This window comes from Schistocerca serialis, chromosome 4 (assembly GCF_023864345.2).
Source record: "Schistocerca serialis cubense isolate TAMUIC-IGC-003099 chromosome 4, iqSchSeri2.2, whole genome shotgun sequence".
NCBI lineage: Eukaryota > Metazoa > Arthropoda > Insecta > Orthoptera > Acrididae > Schistocerca > Schistocerca serialis.
Window position 1 is genome coordinate 558639060 of NC_064641.1, and position 27896 is coordinate 558666955.

At 40.5% G+C, this 27896-nt stretch overlaps 1 protein-coding gene across 1 annotated transcript in view; it reads right to left on the reverse strand.

The window, feature by feature from the left end:
- Nucleotides 1-25217, reverse strand: part of LOC126475300 (GTP-binding protein 10 homolog) — a 75410-nt gene extending 50193 nt beyond the window's left edge. Inside the window, exons 1-3 of the mRNA XM_050103064.1 lie at nt 25075-25217; nt 12898-13036; nt 12492-12656 (exon numbers count right to left, since the gene is read on the reverse strand). Coding sequence (XP_049959021.1) covers nt 12492-12656; nt 12898-13036; nt 25075-25119 — 349 coding nt within the window. The 5' untranslated portion in view covers nt 25120-25217. The remainder of the gene's footprint in view (nt 1-12491; nt 12657-12897; nt 13037-25074) is intronic.
- Between the last annotated feature and the right edge of the window lie 2679 nt (nt 25218-27896).

The window sequence follows — 27896 nt, forward strand, 5'->3', positions numbered from 1 at the left end:
TACAAGCCCATGTGACATTTGTTGCCCACCTCATAGATGTCTCAGGTATCTAGCCAACATCAGAGAAGACTGACCAAATATGACTCTTGCCACCTCCCTTTACCTACCTCGAGTTACGCAGTGTTTAGGTGTCAGAAATTTCTACAGGAGACACATCCCACACGCAGCTGAGATCCTCCTTCCTCTGAATGAAGTCCTGCACAGGAAGAATACTGCAAGGAAATGCTGCCTTAAGTGGACACATCCCATGTAATCCACCTTTGACAAAATTAAGGATAACTTCCTGTACATGACTATACTGGCTCGTCCATCTCCCGACACCCACCTTACTACAAAAGCAAATGTGAGAGACCTTGCTATCGGTGGTTTTTCTCTCATAAACTTTCAGACATGTAGCGTAAGTCGATAACCTTTGACCATGAGCTACTCGCCACCTAAGAGGCCATCTGCTACTATTGAGAAGAGAGGGCAGACCTCTCACTATTTACTTGGATTACTGTCCTCTGGCTGACATGTTACACAACCTTTCTGAGGACCCCTCCCCAGGCATGTTCAATACCTCAATTTTATTTCACAGGTCATGACCAACGTGTGCTACATCAAAGGTGCTGACAACATTGTCACAGACTGTTTGTTGCGCATCATCTCTTCCTCTGTCTGGTTCGATTACCACCAGATCAACATAGTGTAAGACTCAGACCAAGACTTATAGAACCTTCTTCACAGCCTGGATACAGGCCTCAAACTTGAGTAACATACCTTCCATGGCTTCACCATACCAGTTTGGTGCGATGTGTCCTGTGACAGGGTCTGACCAGTTGTCCTGAAACCTTTTCCTAAACAAATCTTCCATTTCATCCACAATCTTGCACACCCTGGGGTATGTCTCTTTGTATGTTTAGTGACAGAACATTTCGTGTGACCCCCTGTGAGGAAAGACTGCGCCACATGGAACACAGTGTGCATCCCGTGTCAGCAGAGTGAAACAGGCTGCCATGCTTAGCCTCCCACCCCCCAACCCCCCCCCCCCCCCTCGGCAAATTCCCGATCCTCATAATACGACCACTTCCAGTCTCAGATGGAGCGCGATATGTTATATCACTGACTGATAGACTTACGCTGTAGGTCGAGGCTGCACCCACTGCTGATAAAGCCACCAAGACTGCTGCCAAAGTTTTTGTCAACACGTGGATCACATGTTTCAGCTGCCCTGTGTTGCTCACTACCGATCAGGGTAGACAATTTGAGTCCTCTCTATTCAATGAACTATATCATCTTTGTGGCTGCCACCATTTACATACCACTGCATATCATCTGCAGTCGAATGGTCTCATTGAAAGACAGCACCGCATATTAAAAGTGGCACTAATGTGCCATCCAGAATCTTGGACAGAAGCTCTTCCCTGTGTATTTTTTGGTGTCTGCACCACCCTTAAGGAAGATGTATCTTTAGCCAAGATCCTCTGTGGAAGCACATTATCTATTCCCGCCGATTCTGTTGTACAGGCTACATCCTCCACTGATTGTGACCTACCAGAACTCATTGCCTGTGTTAGATGCCTCATACAAAACCTGCATCTACCCATCACTCCCCCCTATCACACCATGCAACACCGCAGGTCCTTGTCCATACGGAACTGTCCACTTGCTTTCATGTGATGCTATGTGTTGTTGCTGTGAGACTGGCCCTGTACCCACTGTATACAAGCCCTCATAAAGCAGTTACTTGCAGCATGAACACATTCGACATAATGATAGGACAAATGATCGACAGTGTCTGTTAATACATTAAAGCCAGCTTGGACCACTGCAGAACGGTCTCTGCAGCCGCCATCTAGCCCTGCACCTGACCAACTGTCTTCTACCCTTTTCACACTGCAGCTCAACCTCTCTGACTTTCTCCCTGAGTATATATCTGTGATGCTCATTAACGAAAACCTGGTTGTCTGCGTGCAGTACGAAGACAAGAGATCTGGGACCAGCACGATTTTGCAACATTACCACTACACATTGCCTATACAGGCCGATATGGTCATGGTGGAATTGATGTCCTGGCTCACTACCAAGGGATTCCTCATCATAACCACCCCAGTTTATGGTGTGGCTGTCCCTGCTACAGCTGACAATAGAACTATACCATCAGCCATTCCACCCTCAACGCCCTCTGCTGAGGCTGCTACTGACGACAGTGCACTGGTACTGGCTACTTCCTACTTTGGACACACTCTCCAGACTCCTGCCCACCTCAGAGACTAAAAGATCTCCAGCATCACTGCGGCTCTTGCTACACCACAGATCAATGCTGATATTTAACCTCCTTGCAATGCTTCTCCTTCTCCTGTGCTCCACACTAAGGTGGGGGGGGGGGGGGGGGGGGGGTTTCTCACTGGCGACATAGTGACTATATGTCACCTCTGAATGACAAAATAAACATTGCTGCACTGGGTTGGTTGGTTGGTTGTTTCGGGGAAGGAGACCAGACAGTGAGGTCATTGGTCTCATAGGATTAGGGAAGGACGGGGAAGGAAGTCGGCCGTGCCCTTTGAAAGGAACCATCCCAGCATTTGCATGGAGCGATTTAAGGAAATAACGGAAAACCTAAATCAGCATGGCCAGACGCGGGATTGAACCGTTGTCCTCCCAAATGCGAGTCCAGTGTCTAACCACTGCGCCACCTCGCTCGGTATTGAGTGAACAATAATATCTGTGATGGTTGAGTATGTGTCAAACCTCTGATTAGCGTAGACTATGATGTAATTCTGTCCAGCATAATAAAGTAAGGACTTGACTATCACACTCTGCACACCATTTATTAAGTATGCACTCCTGCTGGTACCACATTTCCTACAGGTGAATGTTAAGTGTCAAACACTGGATGCATACCATGGTTTCAGGATGTATAGAACATTATTTTCATCTATTGGCTTAGATAAATTCTGATATGGACCAGTCTGAATGATTCTACTGTTAAAGCTTTCATTAAAATTGTATGTGCTTTAACTAGCACTAGTTTTACAGTGACTGCACTTTCTTTCCCAACTAAAGGATTTCATTACTAACTGTTTGAAACCATCATGAGGTATGGCCTAATTTTCAGCTGAAACAACTCTCAATACCAGACCATTCAGGAAACAATCAATGAGAGAAATAACATCTAAGGAGAAAGATAAGCCTTTCTAATTACTGTTCATATTGTTTGAAATATCACCAGTTGTACAAGTTTCTATAATGTTTGACATTGGTTTCACTTGTCAAACAGCTACCCTTATATATCCCTGATCTTCCAGGATTTACTGTGTGTGTTGCACTTTTTTAGAATTGCAAATTTCAATGAAGTAAGTCAGCATTTGAAGACTGCTGTGAGCAGTTGAGGACACTAATAATTATACAGCAGTTAATGAACACAACTTACCAACGGCAGGCAATCGGTCTCAATTCAGGAAATTAGTCACAACATTACAGTAGAACAACAGTAGTATGATTACAGAAGGTTGTAATTTATTTAGGGGCAAGCAATAAAAAGGTAGTTGACCACTATCAGAATATAGGAGGACAAGATGGCATATAATTGTTAGCATGCATGTGAATACACTAATGTTTTCATTTACTAAGGCAATTGTAGGTTTAAATTACTAATCTGTTTGATTAATGGGACTTATACTGCAATGATAAACAAGCACATTAAAGTTCTCTTGTGATGATTTTAATAACAAAAGAGTGAGCGAGCTTCAGGTATTGTCAGGAATAACTGAGCCTTTATCAGCATAGTAGCATAGTAGGTAGTTTTATCCCATCAGATCTGAACTGTTAATATAAAATCCTCCAAATTAAAACATCACGCCCTGAATAGGATCTACATGGTCTAGCATATTTTTGATCTGATGTGCACTCAACTTCCCCAGTAACTTTTCAGTGACTTAAATTAATATAAAATATGGTGAGGAACTCAATGGATGTGGCTTACTGTCTCATAAGCTATTTTTCAAAATGAAACAAACATGGATTAATCACAAAAAGTGAACACTGAGCTGACAATAGAGGAAATCAATAGTAGGCAACAACTGGTCATAGAAGGTAGGTGCAACACAAACAATGAGCCCAAGTGTGTACAAAGTGACAGAGCAACTGGCAACTAGCAGGCAAAAAATCCACAACACTGAAAAAAATAAGAAAATGTTGCCAAACAAGCAGTACATGGGAAAGAAGCAGCATAGTATCTATGACTTCCTGAAACACATAAGTATAAAATCTGGTTTTTGAGAAAAGTTTACTGACTGCTTAGTGATGGTGTAAATAATGTTGTAACTGCTGTACAGTGTTTTCACTGTATAGCAATTTCAGTCTGTACCAATACGGAAGGAAAAATGGAAGTGGATGATGGGTCAATCACTTAGCTGTATGAAGTAGAATTAGGGCGAAAAGTAAAACCCAAAGAATTGGGTATTGTGAAAACGAGCACAAATTATTATGCACAATATTACACCACAAGCTGATTATATAATGCATCAACTATGGGGCCACAGGAATACCAGTATTAGGCAGACAAAGGGAATTGAGTACTGTTAGAGGTGTGAGAATGAGTGCAGAAGGATTGAGACGTACATGGAGTTCATTTCTAGGCCAATAAAGCTGCAGCTATACAGAGTCAGGAAGTGACCATGAAGGAGTTAAGAGAAAGGTAGTAATCATTCTATTGTATCTGATACTATCTGCAAAAGATCAAAAGAGCAAATGATCGAAACAGCCCTGCTGAAGAGGTCTCAATATAGCAAGCCATATGACCACCATAACTGACAAGATAATTTGTGAGATAAACAGAACTACTCTTTTAAATGGGTTATTACCACCTGAGCCGCCCTTGATCATGATAAACCTATATCCAGCATCAATGATAAAGATCCCAACTTTCTTTGGACTATGCTTATTTATGGGTGTTACTTGGAATTCTGCTGTGTATGCTGCTGACAAATCATAGATATGATTACTGTCAATCTCTTGATATATATTATTATATTCTTGATATAAATAGTTATTTTGGACTAAACATTCATGTCAATCACCCAATGCCACATATGAACTGATTCAAGATGATAATTGCATTGTATAAAATTATGTTCTTCAGCATAATAATAATTTCTGTGCTCAACAGCCTGATGCAAGTCTGTCAATTGGATGCAACTCCAGTGAGTTCTGTGTCCCTAACGTACCCCAGTAATACTACCAAGAAAGGGAACTACAATTTAATGTAGAATTTGAATGACATGTTGTTCCTGGGGAATATTCATGTCAGTGAGAGATAAAAGCTAGATGAAGGGTAGATTGAAAATTCTGTGGTCTGACTGTGATTTGGCCCCACAACCTTCAGTTTCCAGGCATGTGCTTTACCACTAGACAATTAGGAGTGACATCTTCTCCAGTAATAAATGATTTACATTTTATACTGCTCATTAATAGCAAACTATTTCATTTAGTTATTTAACCCAAAATGACAAGAGTCATCAGGACACTATCTTGTTGTTGTCTTCAGTCCTGAGACTGGTTTGATGCAGCCCTCCATGCCACTCTATCTCGTGCAAGCTTCTTCATCTCCCAGTACCTACTGCAACCTACATCCTTCTGAATCAGCCTAGTATATTCATCTCTTGGTCTCCCTCTACGATTTTTACCCTCAACACTGCCCTCCAATGCTAAATTTGTCATCCTTTGATGCCTCAGAACATGTCCTACCAACGGGTCCCTTCTTCTTGTCAAGTTGTGCCACAAACTCCTCTTCTCACCAATTCGATTCAATACCTCCTCATTAGTTATGTAATCTACCCATCTAATCTTCAGCATTCTTCTGTAGCACCACATTTCGAAAGCTTCTATTCTCTTCTTGTCCAAACTATTTATCGTCCATGTTTCACTTCCATACATGGCTACACTCCATACAAATACTTCCAGAAACTACTTCCTGACACTTAAATCTATACTTGATATTAACAAATTTCTCTTCTTCAGAAACGCTTTCCTTGCCATTGCCAGTCTACATTTTATACCCTCTCTACTTCAACCATCATCAGTTATTTTGCTCCCCAAATAGCAAAACTCCTTTACTACTTAAGTATCTCATCTCCTAATCTAATTCCCTCAACATCACCTGACTTAATTTGACTACATTCCATTATCCTTGTTTTGATTTTGTTGATGTTCATCTTGTATCCTCCTTTCAAGACACTGTCCATTCCGTTCAACTGCTCTTCCAAGTCCTTTGCTGTCTCTGACACAATTACAATGTCATCGGCGAACCTCAAAGTTTTTATTTCTTCTCCATGGATTTTAATACCTACTCCGAATTTTTCTTTTGTTTCCTTAACTGCTCGCTCAATATACAGATGGAATAACATCGGGGAGAGGCTACAACCCTGTCTCACTCCCTTCCCAACCACTGCTTCCCTTTCATGTCCCTCGACTCTTATAACTGCCATCTGGTTACTGTAAAAAATTTTTAATTGCCTTTAGCTCCCTGTATTTTATCCCTGCCACCTTTAGAATTTGAAAGAGAGTATTCCAGTCAAAATTGACAAAAGCTTTCTCTAAGTCTACAAATGCTAGAAACGTAGGTTTGCCTTTCCTTAATCTTTCTTCTAAGATAAGTCGTAGAGTCAGTATTGCCTCACGTGTTCCAATATTTCTACGGAATCCAAACTGGTCTTCCCCAAGGTCGGCTTCTACCAGTTTTTCCATTCGTCTATAAAGAATTCGCGTTAGTATTTTTGCAGCTGTGACTTATTAAACTGATAGTTCGGTAATTTTCACATTGTCAACACCTGCTTTCTTTGGGATTGGAATTATTATATTCTTCTTGAAGTCTGAGGGTATTTCGCCTGTCTCATACATCTTGCTCACCAGATGGTAGAGTTTTGTCAGGACTGGCTCTCCCAAGGCCGTCAGTAGTTCTAATGGAATGTTGTCTACTCCCGGGGCCTTGTTTCGACTCAGGTCTTTCAGTGCTATGTCAAAATCTTCACGCAGTATCATATCTCCCATTTCATCTTCATCTACATCCTCTTCCATTTCCATAATATTGTCCTCAAGTACATTGCTCTTGTATAGACCCTGTATATACTCCTTCCACCTTTCTGCTTTTCCTTCTTTGCTTAGAACTGGGTTTCCATCTAAGCTCTTGATATTCATACAAGTGGTTCTCTTTTCTCCAAAGCTCTCTTTAATATTCCTGAAGGCAGTATCTATCTTACCCCTATTAATATTCCTGAAGGCAGTATCTATCTTACCCCTAGAGAGATAAGCCTCTACAGCCTTACATTTGTCCTCTAGCCACCCCTGCTTAGCCATTTTGCACTTCCTGTCGATCTCTTTGTATTCCTTTTTGCCTGATTCATTTACTGCATTTTTATATTTTCTCCTTTCATCAATTAAATTCAATATTTCTTCTGTTACCCAAGGATTTCTGCTAGCCCTTGTCTTCTTACCTACTTGATCCTCTGCTGCCTTCACTACTTCATCCCTCAGAGCTACCCATTCTTCTTCTACTGTATTTCTTTCCCCCATTCGTGACAATTGTTCCCTTATGCTCTCCCTGAAACTCTGTACAACCTCTGGTTTAGTCAATTTATCCAGGTCCCATCTCCTTAAATTCCCACCTTTTTGGAGTTTCTTCAGTTTTAATCTACAGTTCATAACCAATAGATTGTGGTCAGAGTCCACATCTGCCCATGGAAATGTCTTACAATTTAAAACCTGGTTCCTAAATCTCTGTCTTACCCATTCCATATTCACCTACTATGTTTCCTTCTCTTCCTTTTCCTACTATGGAATTCCAGTCACCCACGACTATTAAATTTTTGCCTCCCTTCAGTATCTGAATAATTTCTTTTATCTCATCATACATTTCATCAATCTCTTTGTCATCTGCAGAGTTAGTTGGCATATAAACTTGTACTACTGTGGTAGGTGTGGGCTTTTTGTCTATCTTGGCTATGATAATGTGTTCACTATGCTGTTCATAGTAGCTTACCCGCACTCCTATTTTTTATTCATTATTAAACCTATTCCTGCATGACCCCTACTTGATTTTGTATTTATAACCCTGTATTCACCTGACCAAAAGTCTTGTTCCTTCTGCCATCGAACTCCACTAATTCTCACTATATCTAACTTTAACCTATCCATTTCTGTTTTTAAATTTTCTAACCTACCTGCCCGATTAAGGGATCTGACATTCCACGCTCCGATCCGTAGAACGCCAGTTTTCTTTCTCTTGATAACGGCGTCCTCCTGAGTAGTCCCTGCCCGGAGATCCAAACGGGGGACTACTTTACCTCCGGAATATTTTACCCAAGAGGACGCCATCATCATTTAACCATCAGTAAAGCTGCATGCCCTCGGGAAAAATTACGGCTGTAGTTTCCCTTGCTTTCAGCCGTTCGCAGTACCAGCACAGCAAGGCCATTTTGGTTGGTGCTACAAGGCCACATCAGTCAATCATCCAGCCTGCTGCCCCTGCAACTATTGAAAAGGCTGCTGCCCCTCTTCAGGAACCACACGTTTGTCTGGCCTCACTACAGATACCCCTCCATTGTGTTGCACCTACGGTACGGTTATCTGTATCTCTGAGGCACGCAAGCTTCCCCGCCAACGGCAAGGTCTATGGGTCATTGGGGGAAGAATTAAATGTAGTCTGCCTCAATTATCTGAATAATTTCTTTTATCTCACTATACACACTTTTATTCTCTTCAATAACTGAGGAGCTAGTAGGAACATAGACTATTATTAATGGATGTTTGGTTTGTATCTTACCCTGTGTATGACAATACATTCACTATGCTGTTTATAGCAATTCACCCACAGCCCTGTTTTTGCATCCATTATTAGATGTAATCCTGCTTGATTTAAATGTTCAGAAATGTAAAATTGTGCACTTTACTAAAGGAAAAAATGTGGCATCCTATGACTATAATACCAATGGGGCACTGTTGGAATTGGCCAACTCATACAAATACCTGGGTGTCACACTTTGTATGGATATGAAATGGATTGATCACACAGGTGCAGTTGTGGGTAAAGCAGGTGGTAGCCTCTGGTTTAATGGTAGAATACTGGGGAAGTGTAATCAGTCTACTAAGCAGATTGCTTAACAAATCTCTTGTGCAACTGGCACTAGAATATTGCTCAAGTGTGTGGGACCCATACCAAATAGGACTAACAGGGTTATTGAATGTATACAGAGAAGGGCAGCATGAATGGTCACAGGTTTGCTTGATCCTTAGGAGAGTGTCACAGAGACACTGAAGGAACTGAACTGGCAGATTGTTGAATATAGTCCTAAACCATCCCAAGAAAGTCTGTTAACAAAGTTTCAAGAACCGACTTTAAGTGATGACTCTAGGAGCATACTGCAATCCCCTATGTATCACTCACACGGGGATCATGAGGATAAGATCAGAATAATTACGGCAAGCACAGAGGCATTCAAACAATCATTCTTGCCACGCTCCATGCATGACTGGAATGGGAAGAAAAAGGGTACAATGGAATGTACTCTCTGCCATGCACCTCATGGTGGTTTGTGGAGTATAGATGTAGATGTAGGTGTAGGTACCTCTATTTGATTTTGGGTTGATGACACTACACTGATCTTATAAGAAGTCCTGTTCTTCCTGCAACAGTCTTTACTAATTCCCACCATGTCCAACTGGGACCTATCCCTTTCCCATTTTAATTCTCTAAACTACCTGCCTGAGTAAGGGATCTAACATTCCCTGCTCTGATTCACAGAACACATTTTGTTTATCCTAATGACAATATCTTCATGAGAAGTCCCCGTCTGGAGATCCGAGTAGGAGACTATTTTTCCTCCAGAGTAGTTTACCCAGGAAGATTCTGTCATCATTAAGCCACACAATAAAGGGGCACATCATTGGGAAATATAACAGCTGTAATTTCCCCTTGCTTTCAGTTGTTCACAGTACCAACATAGCCGGCCAGGGTGGCCGAGCGGTTCTAGGTGCTGCAGTCTGGAGCCACGCGAACACTACGGTTGCAGGTTCGAATCCTGCCTCGGGCATGGATGTGTGTGATGTCCTTAGGTTAGTTAGGTTTAAGTAGTTCTAAGTTCTAGGGGACTGATGACCTCAGAAGTTAAGTCCTATAGTACTCAGAGAGAGAGAGAGAGTACCAACATAGCAAGGCCATGTTGCCAAATGTTACAAGGCCAGATCAGTCAGCTGACTAATGTTACAAGGTCAGATCAGTCAATCATCCAGACAAGTGCCTTTGCAATGACCGAAAACTGTAATTGTGATAAGAAATATTCATGTCCACCATATAGTACTAAATTCCACTGAATCACTAATTACAAGCCATTGGTAGTGATTTTAGAACCTCATACCAGGATAGAAAAAAGGATTGCAAATATGTACAGTGCTGCGGGCTATTTAAAAGTGGTTATAACCACCAAATTTATTATAATTCTACTACTACATATCCGAATATCCATGTACTGTTCCAGCTTGCCAGCAGGACATTACTCAGAATTTGACAGACACAAATTAGTCTGTCTTCAGTTAGATAAAGTTCTACGTCTGTGGGCAGTTTCCTAATTATAGCCATATGACTGCCAAAGTGAACCCTGAACCCTCCATCCCATGTTAATGAAAGTTAGTGCCCCCCCCCCCCCCCAAAACACACACACACACACACACACACACACACACACACACACATTGAATACTTGTCATATGTCATTTTTCATGTTCATACTTAAATTTACTGCTGCCGTCTCATGAGAATATAAAACACTTCTCATCCCATACAGTAAGTCTTTCCTGATGTGCGGTTCTGGGTGACTTTCTGAAATCTACCCCTTTGCCTAGAACTCTCCAGTCCTTTTCATTCACCCCTCTGCCTGAAGAAGGAGCCACAGGCTCCGAAAACTTGCCAATTACAGACGTCTTTTACGTGTGTGTTCTGCCGCCGCTTGGGGAGTAAATTGTTTTATTTATCTAATTAAATAACTTAAAATGTGGTGTACTGAAATGTGCACTCCATCATGAGCTCTACATACAGCTGAGGTCCTCTCCTTGGAATAGAGAACACTGGGTTAGAAGAAGTGATCTGCAGGAAGACAACTCAGTGTGACTCAGTCTGTCTCTATTACGTGAAGCAGTATTGCCATGGCTGGACAACGGCTTTCACTCATGACAGCTTCTTTTGCCATCACTTCTAGCCATTCTTCCTGCCAATGGCTTAAGACTCAACAGCATGGAAGCAGCATGCTGGGAGATTTAATATTTTACTGCAGTGTGTACTTGACGGGCTTCCTTGGATGCCATATCAACTTCCTTATTTCTACGGATTTCAACATGCCCTGTTCCATTAGTCCAATAAGGGAGGTCTACGTCATCTGAATCACTTTTTTCTGCTGAATACATGTGAGAAATTACTGAGAGGGCACTAAAGAAATTGAAGCAGATGAGAAAATTCTTCCTCCTGTCTTACATTTGCATCACATGACCCAGTGCCTTTAGGAACAAAAACAGTTTTGCACTGGAGACTGGAAATTCATCTGATATGTGAATCCTAAAAATATGACCAGGGAAAATGACTGAGTAACCAAGAGAACTCCACTATTTACATTCATCGCTCTTCACTGTAATAAAGTATTGTACTTGGGTACAATATTGCTGAAAAATGATTTAAAAGCAACACTAGGAGTTCCAGGTTTATTGTCATGTCTAACACAACTCAAGGCCTCTTAAGAAGCCAAGGTGGTTACTTCTAGATCTCCTATACTGCTCTTTTATCACTCTATGTATCTAATCTGTCTCTGTCATTTATTGCCTCCTTCCCCCCCTCCCCCAAACCAACATTACTCTATTACCACTAAGAGAGAACTCAGCAGTTACTCCTCCCCCCCCCCCCCCCCGTCTTCTCCAGCAGAGGTTTACTGGTGAATACCATCCCATCTTGTGCTGGCAGCTGTGTTGATATCTGCTTTTTAATAGCTTCTTTCATATGATTTATATTATATCCACAACCTCCCACAAAAAACTGCCTCTCTTACTTATGATGCAAAATATAGCTTGAGTTTATTTAATAAAACCAGTTTCCACAATGATCATGGTGATTATCAAACAACAATAACTGAAGGCAACAAGTGTTCAGTAATCAGACCAAATAAGAGGAATGTCTTTTTTAAAATTCACAATGATGATGAGTACATTAAGCCTTTTTCCATCTCCTTTTTTTGTATTCTGTATGACTAGCTGAAAAATAAGTGAACAACCTGAAACACATATTTAGTTTTTGGCATTGTCTCTATTTGCTGATAATAAACCACAGGTTTAGCTAAAGGCTAGTACAACATCATCTTTTTTATGATGTGTAAGGAATAACTGTAACAATTTAACATTCCTTATAACAAGATTTATTTCAACATTTTTCTATAAATGGCTCAAATTCCACATATGTATAAAAAAGTAAAACATACCTAGAGTTCTTTTGTGTTCATCGATAACTGTAATACCAGTTGGGACTTCTATAACCTTATCTTCACCTGGCTTCCCAAGAATACTGGTACGCAGACTATTTCCTCCTGAAGTTGCAGAAATGCGCTTTGTTGGGAATTTTTTCTGTACATCTTTCAAGGTTATTCCTAAAAAATAAAAATTATTTTAATATAGCAATATTTACCTTAACTATTTTTATAAACTCATCCTAAACATTTTTAAATCGTCTTTTTTCTCTTTCTGAGATGCTATTTTAATGTACAGAAAAGTCTTGTCATAAACCACATACATCCATGTGGTTGGAACATGAAATATACATCAACTGATTGCACTCACTACATGAGTATAGCTCCTATTCCTGCATTGTAGTATCCAAAATATAAGTACCTTCCTTTGCTACAGCATAGACATCTCCTCCTTTGCCACCAACACCACCATATTTTGGAAGACCATTACCACCAGAGCCACCTTTGACATGTATTCTCAATGAATCGATAAATTTACCACGCAAGAATTTTCTTGTTGCCTGTAACAGAAATTTCCAAAATAGTTATTAGCACCATATGCTTAACACAACTAGGAAATTTGTCTTTAATAGCTATTTTCAGATAGGTTCATGACAAAGGCATCAGATTCTATCATTTCACAAGAAGAGAAGGAAAATAATGGTATTTATTTTACTATCTATCTTGTTTTGCAACCTCAACAGGATTTGCTTATGGCTAGTACTGAAAATTGTAGAAGGAAACTTTCAGCAGAATGCTTGCTGGTGGTAGGTTTATAGCTTTCATGATTAACATACATACATCCAGTTTTAGAAGGCACAAGATTGGAGCCAATTTTATGTAAAACAGTTTGAAAATTAGATACTTAAAATAAATTTATCATTTTGGAAAGGAGTAGATGTGCAACTCTATGAATGGCTTTTCAAAAACCTGCAGGTATGAATGAATGGCCTTTCAAAAATAATTTCTCTGTTGTTTAGTTTTTGCAGCAGCGTGATATGGATCTGTATGAAAGTCACCACAGTTAGAGAAACTTCTCAATTTTCTCAAAGTTCACAGATTCATTTATGTTGTCACTACAGTTTTCTTCTGAAAGAATGATATGCCTTTTTCAACCTGACTGCCCCTATCAATGTACAGAATATGTGCTATAGGATGCTACAATGGTGTTTTACGTTGTGCTCAACTTAAATATGAGGGTGTATTTCGAAAGGTAAAGGCTCTTTGTTCATATTTAAATGTTTCCACCTCAGAATAAATTTGTACAAATGCTGCACCATCTATTAATTATTTTTGAAGCCATGGAAGTAAATGTTTTGATTCAGTAGTTGTTTAATTGTGTTGGAGGGAGGGGGGGGGGGGGGGGGGGGGGGAAGCAAACAACAATGGTTTCGAAAAACCGATGCTCCCCACCAGTTGTGATGTGCACACAGCAATTTGGTTTATGTGTGCAAAAGGATCTACAGCTGCTCAGATTCATTGAGAATTGGGCCTGGTTTATGAGCCTGCCAAAATGAGTGAAGGAAAGATTAGACAAGGATGTGGAGACATAAGAAATTGTAGTACAAATGTGGATGATGAAGAGTGGAGAGGTGGGCTGAATATCCAGATCAATGAAATCATACAAGTGCACCAAAAACTATAATCTAAAAATGAAAACAATCAATTAATGACAAAATTATTTAACTGGACAGATAAAAAATATCTACCCACCAAGCGGCAGAATAGCTGATTAACACATTCCAGCCCAGGATAATACTGAGTCAGTGCTGCACTCCGAAGCTGTTTTGTGGAGGGAACAACAGTACCAGGATTGGATGTGATGGCCTGGGAAATCTGCTAGGCTGGTGGGGTAATTACAAGCATTGACGGCTGAGGCGAGAACTGTCGTGTATTACTGTAAAGAGTCTGCATCTGAACAAATATGTTTGCCTCGGATACCAAGGCTGTATGGGAGGGAATGTTTGACATGGATAGGATGGCAACTGTCAAAATGTAAGTACTGTTGTTTGTTGGTAGGTTTAATGTGGACGGAAGTGTGTAGTTGGCCTTTGGTGAGGATGAGATCAACATCAAGGAAAGTGGCATGAGATTCGGAATAGGACCATGTGAAATTTAATTGGGAGAAGGTAGTCAGAGATTCCATTTCCTAGACCATCTGAAATCCATGGCCATCTCACTCCCACCTTGCTTGTCACCTCTGACGCAACCTCCATCTATACCAACATCCCCCACATATATGGTCTGTCTGCTGCTGAACATTTTCTCAGTCAGCACCCACCTGATTCCAAATCTAAGACATCCTTCCTACTCACATTAATCAACTTTCACCTTTGAGAGGCAGTCATACAAACAGATCAGGAGTACAGCCATGTGAACCAGAATGGCTCCTTCCTGTTATGACCTTCCATGGGTCACTTGGAGGGGGCTTCCCTGGGATCCATAAGTCTTCAGCACCTGGTTTGGCTTAGATACACTGATGGCATCTTTACCATATAGAGTCATGGTGAGGCTGACCTGCTAAAATTACTGGAATCTCTGATTATCTTCTACCAATTAAATTTCACATGGTACTACTCCGAATCCCATGTCATTTTCCTTGATGTTGATCACGTCCTTACTGAAGGCCAGCTCCACATTTCCGTCCACATTAAACCTACCAACAAACAACAGTACTTACATTTTGACAGTTGCCATCCTTTCCATGTCAAACACCCCCTCCATACAGCCTTGGCATCCAAGGCAAACATATTTGTTCAGATCCAGACTCTTTACAGTAATACACGACAATTCTCACGTCAGCCGTCAATGCTTGTAATTACCCAACCAGCCTAGCAGATTTCCCAGGCCATCACATCCAATCCTGGTACTGTTGTTCCCTCCACAAAACAACTTCAGAGCACAGCACTGCTGACTCAGTATTATCCTGGTCTGGAATGTGTTAATCAGCTACTTCACCACTTGGTGAGTAGATTTTTTTATCTATCCAATTAAATAAAAACTATAATCTGATCAACAAGACAACTGGCACTCTGGTTGATTAATTTCCTAATAATGTATGCACCACTATTTATGTGACTCTCGTGGAATAGCTTGGACGGTGCAAACAGTGTGGAAGGTGGTACTGAAAATGCTTATCGAACAACATAGAGAAAAAATATTGTCAATATGTATGACAATTTTGTGGATTGCTATTGGCAAGCTGGGGAAGATATGTTGTCTCACAGTGTTATGGGTGATGAGACACAGATATCTTATATGAGGGTACTGTTAAAGCGATGTCACTTTAGAAAATAGTGAGTAGTTTGTATACAGTGAGTGTTTAAAGAAACAGTATTGTAAAACTGAAAATTTAACATGAAGGTTTCTGTTAGATTTTTGTTTAAGATTTTCATAAAGGCTCAATTCTCTTAACAATACCTCAAATGACTTTATTCAACTTTTGGCAAACAAACACCTTCAGAAAGAAACTATACAATTGATTTATATAGAAATATGTCTTTGCATTACTTCCATCAGCAACAAATTTCATGAAGGTTGAATAAAATTGGGCATTGTTCCAAAAAGCATTGACACTGCGTGCACCATGATTCAAGAGGATCAGCACATAACATAGAGGCAACCTCAGCCATTCTGATGACCACAGATCAGTTGGTGTAAGAGAATGCATAATCCACATAGAATACTCTTAACAGGAGAGGAAACTTGGTATATTCCCATGAATTGCAAATCAGGCAGCAAAAAACTTTTTGGGTGTACCAAGACAAATCGAAACCAACAAAAGTGGTTTCTTCAAAAGTACTTCCAAGAAAGTAATTGCTTGTTTGTTTTGTTAAACTAGACTTGTCATGAGGATCAAAATACAGTTAATGCTGAATGGTATACAACAATGTCATCCTCAAATCAGGAAAAACAGCTAATAATACATATCATTCTTCAGCACAACAAAGCCAGCTGTCACGCAGTATGTGAAACAATTGATTGGAGAAACATAAAATTTATGTCTTAATCCTCACATTAACTTGATATATCACCTAATGACTTCTTTTCATTTCCTTATGTCCAACAAAATATATGTGGGTTACTGATTTTCACTCCCTTGAGAAGCCGTTAAATCTTCCCAAAATCATGAAAATCAACAGCAAATTTTCAACATGCTACGTGAAAAGCTGATGAGAGACGCACACTACATAATGACGACCCATCACAAAGGCGCACTCCCTTTTGATACTATGTATCTCCCCACCACCTCTCGAGTTACCTGAACACCACTCCACCAAACATGGTTCAAATATCAAACAAAAAGCAAGAAGGCATGCACTGTAATGATATAGGCTGCCTTCTGTTCCTTAGTTATATAAATGTCTTACAGGCCTTATGTTGTTTGCAGATGACACTCATGTAACAGTGACCAATTTTGAGGAATATCTGTCTACAACAATGGATCAAGTCATTGAGTCCATGCATTCATAGTTCAATTTCAACTGGCTGGCTCTTAAAGTGAAGAAAGCAAGTTACATTCAATTTGGAAAAATGAATCGAAACCAAGATCTCCAACTGATAATGAGTGGAGATGTGTCAGCAAGAGTATGATGTCCAAAAAATTTTAGGAAAGTATGTTGATAAAGACGTAAACTGGAAAGACAACATAAGAAAACTCCTTAAGTTTGGCATGTTTTGATCTGTGAATCATTTCAAAAATATCCTCATAAGGTGCTAGAATGGTTACTTTTGGTCACTTCCAGTCCATTGCAGATTATGGAATAGGTTTTTGGGGTAAAACTAATAGTTGATTAAATGAAATTTTTACATTGCAAAAAAATGCTATTCAAATCTTGCACAATAGCTCTACAACTGCTCACTGCAAGCATGCATTTGAAAAGATGTCTGTGCTCACAGTACATTCATTATACATATTCACATGTGTGTTGATGACTTGGGCTAAACTTGGAGGTCTGAAAACTAATAGTGATTACCATAGTTATAACACTTACAACTGTGGGTCCCTCCATGTACAATGAGCAAGAACAGCTCATACTCAAAAACATGTGTGCCACTTGGGTGTCATTTTTTATAATGCACTGCCAACATACACAAAAAGTTTGGAGAAGGAAACAGATTTGAGCAGGCAGGGCAAAAAAAACATTTCTTGTTGAGAAGTGTTTTTACAGTGTAAGTAAATATGCTAGCTTACAGAAATACTAAACCCTTGTCTACTGTTGAATACTTTTTAACCTGTTAACAGATGTACAATTTATGCTGTGTGTGTATCTTTGTACAATAATGTTTCTGCTGTTGGTTTCTTGTTTTCTCTGTTCCAGATGCAGTGCAATTCACCTCTTTAGAGAAGAGAACTAGTTGGAAAAGTAGTTGATGGATGCAGTATTGGTGGGTGTTTGTGTATTTTTTTTTTTTTTTCAGAAGTGTAATATAATGTTTCGTATGTTTAGTCTTTTCTGAAGATTAATATAACACTGTTTATGTCACTGATTATAATTATTGTGCAAGATATAAGCTCTTTATGGACAATGCACGTGATTTTTTTTCCAAATCATAAACCGAGTCAAGTTATTAAAGCAATGTTAATTGCTCTGGCCTCGTATTCGTGAGGAATGGGATTCGCACCTCATTTGGCAATCCTGACTTGAGTTTTCCATGGCTGCTAAGGTGAATGCCAGGACTGTTCCCCTGATAAGGCCATTGTCACTTTCCTGTCCTGTACTCACATAATCCTATTCAACTTTGTAAATGTTTTATATACGTATATACTATTTCTGTAATATATCTGACATGTCCTATACTGTTGTGTTGAATGGTCAAAAGACAAATAAATAAATAAGACAAATTAATAAATAAATACACAAGTTTGGAACAGTCTGCACCTACATTATGTAAGATGTACAAAGTGTTATACAGTTAACAGCACACTGCAGTGTCGCTAACTGCTTTTAAGTGAAACTTGTAGGAATTTATAAGAAAGCAGCAGTGAAGCATTGCATTAGTTACCAATGGTTTGCAGTTTGGCAACATATACACTATGAGATCAAAAGTATACAGACACCCCAAAAACATATGTTTTTCTTATTAGGTGCATTGTGTTGCTACCTGCTGCCAGGTATTCCATATCACCGACCCCAGTAGTTATTAGACATTGTGAGAGAGCAGAATGCGGTGCTCTGCGGACCTCACGGGCATCGAACATGATCAGGTGATTGGGTGTCGCTTGTGTCATATAACTGTACGCGAGATTTCCACACTCCTTAACATCCCTAGGTCAACTGTTTCAGATGTAATAGTGAAGTGGAAACGTGAAGGGACATGTACAGCACAAAAGCGTACAGGTTGACTTTGTCTGTTAACTGACACAAACTGCCGACAGTTGAAGAGGGTCATAATGTGTAATAGGCAGACATCTATCCAAACCATCACATAGGAATTCCAAACTGCATCAGGATCCACTGCAAGTGCTGTGACAGTTAGGCGGGAGGTGAGAAAACTTGGATTTCATGATCGAGCAGGTGTTCATAAGCCACACATCATGCCAGTAAATGTCAAACGATGCCTCGCTTGGTGTAAGGAGTGTAAATATTGGACGATTGAACAGTGGAAAAACGTTGTGTGGATTGACGAATCACACTACACAATGTGGCGATCTGATGGCAGGGTGTGGGTATGGCAAATGCCCAGTGAATGTCATCTGCCAGCATGTTTAGTGCCAACAATAAAATTCAGAGACAGTGCTGTTATGGGGTGGTCGTGTTTTTCATGGATGGGGCTTGCACATCTTGTTTGCATGGCACTATCACAATATGGGCCTACATGAATGTTTTAAGCACTTTCTTGCTTCCCATTATTGAAGAGCAATTTGGGGATGGTGATTGCCCCAACACGATCAAGCACCTGTTCATAATGCACGGCCTGTGACGGAGTGGTTACATGACAGAAACATCCCTGTAATGGACTGGCCTGCACAGATTCCTGACCTGAATCCTATAGAACACCTTTGGGATGTTTCGGAATGCCAAATTCGTGCCAGGCCCCACTGACTGACATCAATACTGCTCCTCAATGCAGCACTCTGTGGAGAATGGGCTGCCATTCCCCAAGAAACCTTCCAGCACCTGATTGAATGTATGCTTACGAAAGTGAAAGCTGTCATAAAGGTTAAGGGTGGGCCAACACCATACTGAATTCCAGGATTACCGATGGAGGGCGCCACGAACTTGTAAGTCATTTTCAGCCAGGTGTCCGGATAATTTTAATCACATAGTGTAGGTTATAATGACATGCACACACGAGGATTGCAAAGTGGGCTAGCCATGCTCCAAAACCTACACCACACTGTGGTAATGGCCAGAGTGGGCAGGTTGGTGTCACCACACCAGGGCAAGTAACTGGAGCAGTAAATAAATGGCTGTGAAATTTGAGGCAGATTCATTCAGAGTCCAGCAGCAGCACCACCATCACAACACCAGGGCCATGTTAGACAACGAGATGCCTGAATACCAGCAGCTGCAGCTATGGGTTCGAGATGGGGTCAGGTCAGCCACTTTCTGCAGTAAGTCTTCTCCATGGGAGACTTCTGCCTGGGGGCAGCAGGTTGTGTCCTGTGCAAGGCAGTCTTCTCATGCCTCCATAGTGGACATGAGCCAGGCCTGAGTTAACCGGGTTCAGCCACTCAATAGCAGAATGGAGTGGCAGTAAGAAGAAGAAGAAACAAGCCACTGATGTCAGGGCCTTGGCCCACTGCCAAACTTCCTGCCACTGCTCGGCTTGATGTCAGCATCACAGGGCTCTGACACATGTACTTCTCCACCAGGACAGAAGCTAGTCACCTGTTAGCTATTGCCAGCCTGCCGTGCTGTAGTGGGGCATGTCTGCCTCACAATATCATTGACAAGATTTGCAATTGAAGTCTAATAAAGTATTTCCATCAATGTGTCACTGGGCACCACCAGTCCATCTCTACTGCTCACCCTGTTGAGTGGCATCAGAAATTGGCCTCACCCATAAGGATTGGTGTCAGAAGTGTTGATGTCATTGCCTGTGGACAGAGGAGGTGTACCACTCCCTGCAGCATGACATACAAACCACAGCTTATGGTATCTTCATTGTGGGATGAGTGAGACTACTGTTTCTGATTTTTGACAATCATGGTTCAAGAGTTAGGAGTCAACATAACTGTAAAGTTACTTTTGTGAGACCAGAGGAGCCAGTGGATATCTCCCAGTTTAAGGGTTTTAGTATCCCCATCAGTACAGGGAGTCTAGGTCACTCATGATTAACACATAAGAAATAAGTATGGTAGTGTTATTAACTATGGACTGTTCTGTTCTTGTTGTCACTGGGTTGTTGTTGTTGCTGCTGAATTTGCAAATGTGAGTAAGGGTGATACTATGGTGAAATCAGAGAGACAAGGTGCTGTAGGTGAGGAATTTGGGCAACCATTAGTTGATCAGGTAGCACAGTTAAGAGCAAAGAATACATTTATGAATAATAAGCTAGTAGAAAAGGATGAGGAATTGTGGTGGTTGTAATTGCATTGTCTAAGGGCAGATTCAGCAATTGCGAAACTTGTTACATCATTTACTGGTAGGATGTCGGGGACGTGTTATTACTTGTGGAGGATCTCTTGTCATCAGCTGACATAGGTGGTTGATCAGACAAACAGTTGTTGCAAATCACAAGATTGCACCTTTTGGGAAAGTGAAGTCCTTTGTATGACATATGGAGGCACTGAACAAGGTGCAAACTTTTTTGAGTAGCTCAGGCAAGGGTTGGTGCAAAGTAATAAGAAGCAGAATAGGGGGCAGTTCGTCTGTGAGCAGTTTAGTATAATTTCTAAGATGCTGAATGAAGCCATAGAGAATTTTGTGGACATGATAAAAAAATTAATGTGCATATGTATGGAATGACTTGGAGTGATGAGGCAAACAAGGTAGCAGAAAGCCAAGCAGAGGGCACTCACTGCTTTCCTGACATGTTTAGCAGTAGGATTGTCTGGGAGGGCGCACAATGGTGCACCTAGGGATCTCCATACAGCACTTAGGTTAGCAATGGAATTTGAAGGAACTGATGCTGTGACAGGGCGCTTTAATTGTGGGTGTATGGGATGTGTGCAGAGCAACACCACCAACCACTGAATAATAGGGGTGGTACGAAACAGCTTCAGCATCATGGGACTAATGGTAGTGGTAGTCTGGGTGGTAAGTAGCACCTGTTAAACTCAAAAGTTCACCAGAAATGCCAAAATGGATTCCCAATAAAAGCAAATGCAGTGAATATGAATGCAGAGGCAGAATGTGTTATAATGGGTGTAGTAGACGGTAAGAAGTATAAGTTTTTGTTGGATATAGGGGAACATGAGAGATTTAGTGGGTAAGAGACAATGGGCCCCGCCACATTATAATTTGCGTGGAGTATAGGATAACCATATATGGATACTGGGGTCCATAATGGTGAATATTCAATTGGAGGCAAGCAAGTTTAGGCAATGTGTAGAAGTGGTTTCTCATGTAAGCATTATTGCTACAGTATGATCCTAGTGTTGGACTTTCTGCATCAGCATCATGCCATAGCTGACCTTCAATGAGATGTGGTGGAACTTAGAACATTCCAGTTAGGGGAAGCTGTCATCACTGTTGATCTGCTGCGAGGAGTGTCTTTTGTACAGGGCAATCCAGTTCAGTCATGAGTGGTGACACTAAGGCTTAATTTGCAGGGTGCCAGGGCATGAACAACATGATGAGTAATGTGAGCAAGTACTGGATAATAGGGTGACAAACACACTATGGAGCTGTATAAACAGCTGTGACTTTTGAGGCAGTTTCATTCTGAGTCCAGCAGCACCACCATGTCACCAGAGCCATGTTAGGCAACAAGGTGACTGGGCACTGGTAACTGCAGTCATCTTGACTGACACAGGGTTGCGTCACAAGCCTCCTGCACTAAGTCTCCTGTGTTGGCGGCACAGTGCCGGGGACAGCAAGAAGAAGAAATTTGTCGCTGATGTCACGGCCTTGGCCCACTGGCAGGCTGCCAGCCACTGCTTGGACTCACATCAGCACTACAGGATGGTAACGCACGTATCTCTTACCTGCGTGCTGGCCACTACTGGCATGTCACGCCAGAGTGGGGTGTAACTCCCCACATTGTCAATGCTGAGATGTGTAAATGAAGTCTAATAGAGTATTTCTCTCGATCACCAGTCTGTCACTGTGCACCACCGGACCATCACTCCACCACTCACCCTAAGGGTGGCATCAGAAATTGGCCTCACCCTCACAATATAAATTGGCTAGTGCAGGAAAACTCAGGCAAATATGACATTAGAAATCTGTTGGTTGACATTTATGTCCACTGCGAATGGCACCTATATAGCAGGGTTGTTTTTAATGTTATGTAAGATATGAATCCAGTTTCAGGATTCATTTTCAGTCTTGGCTAGTATTCTATCTCTAACAAACTTAGAACGAAATAATTTTAATATGGAGTGTACCATGGGTCATTTCATATGTAGACCATAACTGCATTATTCAGAGACAATGCTATAGTTTTAGCACCACTTCTAAAACTCCCCATAACGAATCAGCTTAACTATGGGAACTACCTTTTTTTAAAACAGGAATGAAAATCTTTTGTCATACTCTCATACATCTGTGGACGTTCTTCAGTTTTATTAAATTGTCTACATGAACACTAAATTGAATGTGATATTAGGCACTTTATATATTTTCATAATGTTAAAACACAATTTCAAGTCACTCTGGCTCATCTTAAGATATTCACCTTACAATTCATTTTCATGCCTGTCACGTATGAGAGAAGAAGTTGAAATTGTACTCTTGTAAAATATTACATAAATCTGATTACTGCACGGAGAGTTATGTAATAATGAAAACACGTCATTTCCAAGAGTAGATACATTTGAAGTTGAGAAACTTGACTAAAATTAGTAATGAAACAATACACAAATAATTGTAAAAGTTGCAATCATTCACATATTGCGAACATCCATTGTTGCACTTGTGTCAATACACTTATTGACAAGAAATTTAAACTGTAAATCTTACAAATGTTCCATTTCTGTTTTGTATTCAAGCTAGGCCAATAGAAAACAGTTCCTACACACAGATAAGAGTTAATATGGGAAGAAAAATTATACAATAAATGATACTTTTATAACAGTTGCCTAAGTAAATCAGCATTTAGACCTACATAAGGCAGTAAAGAACCTTTCTTGCCATGAACACAAGATTTGCACAAAAGAGGGAAGATTGGACAGCAGTTTTAAAATGTAATTTGCACCAAGAATTAACACAGATGTTTTCATTCTCACATAAGATAAGTAGTATGGTGCAGTAACTTTTCAGCTTCATGATTAAGAAGCAAATGATATCATTAATTTGAGGCACACTGTGATCTTGGATTGATACAGATAGATACCAAAAGAGTAACATCTGAAAAAATCAGATTTAAAAAGACATTCTACAAAATGAAGAGCAGCAGCAATGTCATCATTAGCACAAGAAATATTGAATTACGAGTGTAAAAGATAAAAGTATACAATGAATTAAAAGAAAGATATAAAGAGATAAAAAGGTATCAATAAACTAATACATATAAATGAAACACTTTAAACAGGCCTACACAGGAAAGAAAAAAAATGGAGAATGAAAGGAGAGGTTTAGTAATAGATGTGGGTGATATGTTAAAAAGTGCAAAAATTAGTAGTCTACAACAATAATTGCAGATTATCTGTGGATTCACTATTAATATCATTTTCACTCTGCCAGTGTCTATATCATCAAATAGATTTAAGTGATACGAAGCATCAAAATTACACTATTTTAGGCTATTCAATTAAAATAGTATATACGTCATGTAATGAATTTGTTTGTAGCCATCCAATGACATTTGCACAGTTGTGCAACAAAGGAGAAAATACCATCTTGCAAACAGTACAATGTACATTGTGAAGCATGTAATGTCACATTCATTTGACGGACAATATAACATTCATATGTACTAGGGAAACAAAATTATTACCCATAGCACTAAATTATATATCTTTTGAAAGGAGGCAAATATGTATAGTGGATCAACTGTTTGATACTGCAAAGCGACAAAATAGGGGGCATCAACTGTTTGGGAGCGGACTATTATGTACAACTGTTTTTCTTTCTCTTTGAGATGGAACGTGGTTTCAGTTATTCGGTTGACATGTTAAGTTTGTGGAAGCATTTTCAAAAACGACTTATTTATCTATAGCTATTGTATAGGGCTACCAAGAAAACGTACGTAAGTAAACAAACGTGCTGCTGTTCGCACAGTATAAGTTACGAGGTCGTTGCAAAATGAACAGGTACAACAATTCGTAAATTGACATTTGGTGGACTTGGAAGGCTTGTTGATGAAATAATCCAAAAACTGCATTACAGCTGATTTGATACGAACGTTATTTGCGGATTATGCCAGAAGCTATAAATGTTTCAGGCATTTTACTACAATATTTTTGAGTGTCCACACAGACTCTTGGGAAGGTTTTTAAAATATGTACCTTATGTTTCGACGCAGCGGCTAGAACATAACTGAATGCTACCATTACATTAACGTTTCAATCATAACCAGTTACCACTGTTTTGTTTTGGTACAGGACGATTTGTTTATTTACATCGCAACGCGTACATCATCTTTGACATTGACTTCGCAAAGGGTTCCCTTGGCGCACCCGAAATTTTATGTACATGCGATAAGTATTGCAATATTAGTTGGCTGAGGTTCATGGCATAAAATTGCATCTATCATTATTGACATAACAGTGCAAGACATCCAATATTGAAATCAGCATCTCGATAAGCTGTCAGTTGCAGGTAGCTAATGAAGCATACATGAACTTTTCTTTACTGTAGTTTTTTATTGTAATGATGAATTCGCGTTTGCTTATGTGAAAAATGGGTAATTTTCAAGAATGTTATCCTAACGAAGTCGCGGGCTCCAAACGATAGATATCGAAATACGATTCTAAACCGATTACGCGGCTGAGGTGGCGGGTGGTATGAACATGTTTACAGTGGTCACTACATCAACGACAAAAGAAAAGCGTTACTGAAATAGTTGTAATTACAAAGGTAACGATTTACCTCACTCGTCGTTGACGTTGGCGTCATGAGAAAGTCCATTTGATGTGTTTGCTACGGGAAGCATTCCCTTTTTTCCATAACCTGGGTAGACTCTGCCAATGTCATGCAAAAATATTGGTAGTGTCACATTTACGACAAAAATTTTAACAATTTTCTACATTCCATAAGCATGGAATTAGATTCTTCCATGTAAGGCAATCAGCTGAAGAGATGTCCACAATACCAAACATCCTACTCACTACCGCCATAAATCGTTTGGGTTTTACTAGCATCTCACAAATAATTTATCGGAATGTCCGTCACCTCACCACAGTCGCGTGATTGATTTAGAATCACACGTTCGATATAGACAAACATTCTTGGAAATTACCGAAAAAAGTATTACTTCGTTCCATAGGTTATATTGATTAAAAACAAACAAAATTTTGCCAATACGTTTTCGGGTTGATGGAATTAAAATATAGAAAGGGGAGATTATTACCGCCGAGCCTTTTAGTCAATTCGACAATCCATCCTTTTTCAAGTAGACCATGTCCATGAATTTACATCCATGCTATGTAAAACACTGTAAAGTGCTTGGAATGGATAATTTAAATTGTATCACTTGTTAGTTCTTCCTGTTCCACTGGTATGCAGGAATAATGATTGCTTAAATGCCTCTGTGCGCACAGTACTCTAGTTTTGTGGTCCTTACAGGAGTAGTAATTGGCGGGAGGAGGGGGAGGGTTGTAATGCGTCCTTAGATTCTCCACTTAATACTGGTTCTTGAAACTAAATAGTAAGCTTTCGCAGGATATACAGCTATCTTTACGCACCTATAAAAGAAAAGTCTATCTAGATCGTAATTCATTTATTGATAACTCTTTTTGGCAGACTGCCAACATCGGATCAAAAACTTGAAGAATCAGTATATCGTACGGATTAGTACGATCATGTACTATTTTGCGTAATACGATGTACTGATTGTTTAACTTTTTGATCCGATGATTACTATCTGCGAAAATGTGGTATGCACTTGAAGAAATAAAGTGCGATCAATGCTGCCAATTTTTGTGTATAATAGCATTAGCAGGAGGACCTCTATAAGGATTTTCGGCCTTCCATTAGTTTTAGCATCCTCCAGTTCCGATTTTCATAATTTCTGTGACGCTCATCCATAGGTTGAACAAACCTGTGACCATCACAAGGATGGGGCCCCTCCACGCCCGCACCAACGTGGTGACCAACACAAAAGTTCTACTGTCACCTCCGTATGCATGTTAGTTTTGAATCAAGGCGTCACAGGATGCAGGCTGTGATGTTATCCATGCGTCTGGGTAAGACTACTCATTAACATGGTCCATCAGGAGATAGAAGTGGTCGAAAGCGATCGAAGGGTAGCGGTTGTAAGAGCAGAGGAAAAAAAGTGCCAAGGCCAGCGCCAAGGGAAAAAAACCTCTGCGACAGTAGGACGGGTAGTAAGGGCAGTAGCGGCTTGCTATCTGCGACAGTGCATGCAAGGTGTGGTTGTGTTAGTTCGAGGTATCGTGCATCGTTACCTTTGTCGTTGTTGGAGCTTGTTGCGGCGCTTGCTGCAGTTGCTGCGTCCCTGCAACAGTTCAAGGTCGTTGTGGATTAGTGGGCGATCGGTCATAGATCGGCTCACGGACTGTGTAGGGGGGTGTGTGTGGCTGGTTTGCGTGCTGTGTACAGTACGGTTTCCCTGCGGTTGCCTGTTTTTCGGCTAGTCGCACATCTGGGTTTCCAGTAATAACTGTGTTGCAGGGGCTCGCCAGTACTGTCGTGTTAGCGTTCTATAGACCATAGATGTTCAGTTCCTAGCCAGTAATGTCTTTGGTCTGTTATGCTTCCATCTATGGTTGTGGTCGTAGTTACCCAGAGAAAGGATAAACGGGTTGCGCGAGTGTCTCGTGTTATTGTACAGTCGTGTGGAGAGTTTTTGGAATACCTGCAAGATAGTATCTAGCCGGTATTCCCGGTGAAGATCCGCGATGCGTGTGTAGCGCGGAGCGTTGGTTATGATTTTGAGTACTTTGTTCTGTATGAGCTGCAGACGGCGCAGGCGAGTTGGCGCAGCGTATCCCCAGACAGGGGCTGCGTACGTCATCAGGGGTCTAATAAGTGTCATGTACATGGACCTAGACACCCTCCTGTTTAGTGTGCTACGCCTGTTAAGCATAGGGTAGAGTTGTTTGAGCCTCGCGTTAGCTTTGTTGGTCACGTGTTGAATGTGGTCCCC